The sequence below is a fragment of the Rhagoletis zephyria genome, unplaced genomic scaffold (assembly GCF_001687245.7).
Source record: "Rhagoletis zephyria isolate East Lansing unplaced genomic scaffold, Rhagoletis_zephyria_1.1 Rzeph_scaffold_56556, whole genome shotgun sequence".
Classification (NCBI taxonomy): Eukaryota; Metazoa; Arthropoda; class Insecta; order Diptera; family Tephritidae; genus Rhagoletis; species Rhagoletis zephyria.
Genome location: NW_016213608.1, coordinates 260 through 1,099, shown reverse-complemented (window position 1 = coordinate 1,099; position 840 = coordinate 260). Strand labels below are relative to the sequence as shown.

Genomic DNA, 840 nt, shown 5'->3' with positions numbered 1-840 from the left:
AAAGTTTATCGAGTTGTACTTTGCTTGTTTTCCTGGGAAAACAGTGAATGGCGATGTTTTAATTTTTGTTGAACTAGCTTTTCACAAGAATGATGGAAACATTGTGACAAAAGGGAGTAAGTATTTAATATGTTTATCTATTATATAACAAATTGAATTATTGTTTTACAATAGTGTTTGAAAGCATTTATAATGAAAGAACTTACAATTGGGGAGAAGATGATATCGTTGAGTATTCTCATGTAATGGATCCTAAGAATAACTTTTTGCACGAGAAACATCAATTAGTTGTTTGTTGCAAGGTTTGTTTATCTATTTTTAAGAAAATTAAACTTAGATTTTGTTTACTTTAGGCTACCGTAAAATATAACCGAACTGAAATTCAATCATTGTCTGCTATTGCCAACCATCGCAAAAGTAAATTCCAGTCAAATCAAAAGTCACTTCTGGACAGTGGAGAATTTAGTGACTTTACCGTCGTAATTGGGTCAACTGAAATTCCGGTTCACAAAATCATTTTATCAGCTCATTCACCGATTTTCAAAGCTATGTTTTCAATGCACACAAAGGAATCTCAAGAGAACAAAGTGGATATTTCCGATGTTTCAGTTGATGTTATGAAAGACTTCCTGCAATTTATTTACACTGGTGTGGCACCTGAAGATGACCGCTTATCTTTAGAACTTTTGACTTTGGCTGACAAGGTAAATAAATTGGTTTTGATTATTTATACTTTATTGAGAGCAAACGTCTTTTCAGTACCAAGTTGATGATCTGAAATCTTTCTGTGAAGACCAGCTTTTACAATCTCTCACAATTGAAAACGTAGCCTACGTGTAT

The 840-nt window shown here is 32.7% G+C and overlaps 1 protein-coding gene across 1 annotated transcript; it reads left to right on the top strand.

Moving 5' to 3' along the window:
• Positions 1-174: 174 nt before the first annotated feature.
• LOC108356289 (speckle-type POZ protein-like B) lies at positions 175-704 on the top strand (the record flags this gene model as incomplete). The annotated part of the gene is made up of 2 exons (XM_017607408.1): positions 175-302; positions 354-704. Coding segments are annotated over 2 exons (479 nt in total), but the record flags the coding sequence as incomplete, so codon positions are not given.
• Between the last annotated feature and the right edge of the window lie 136 nt (positions 705-840).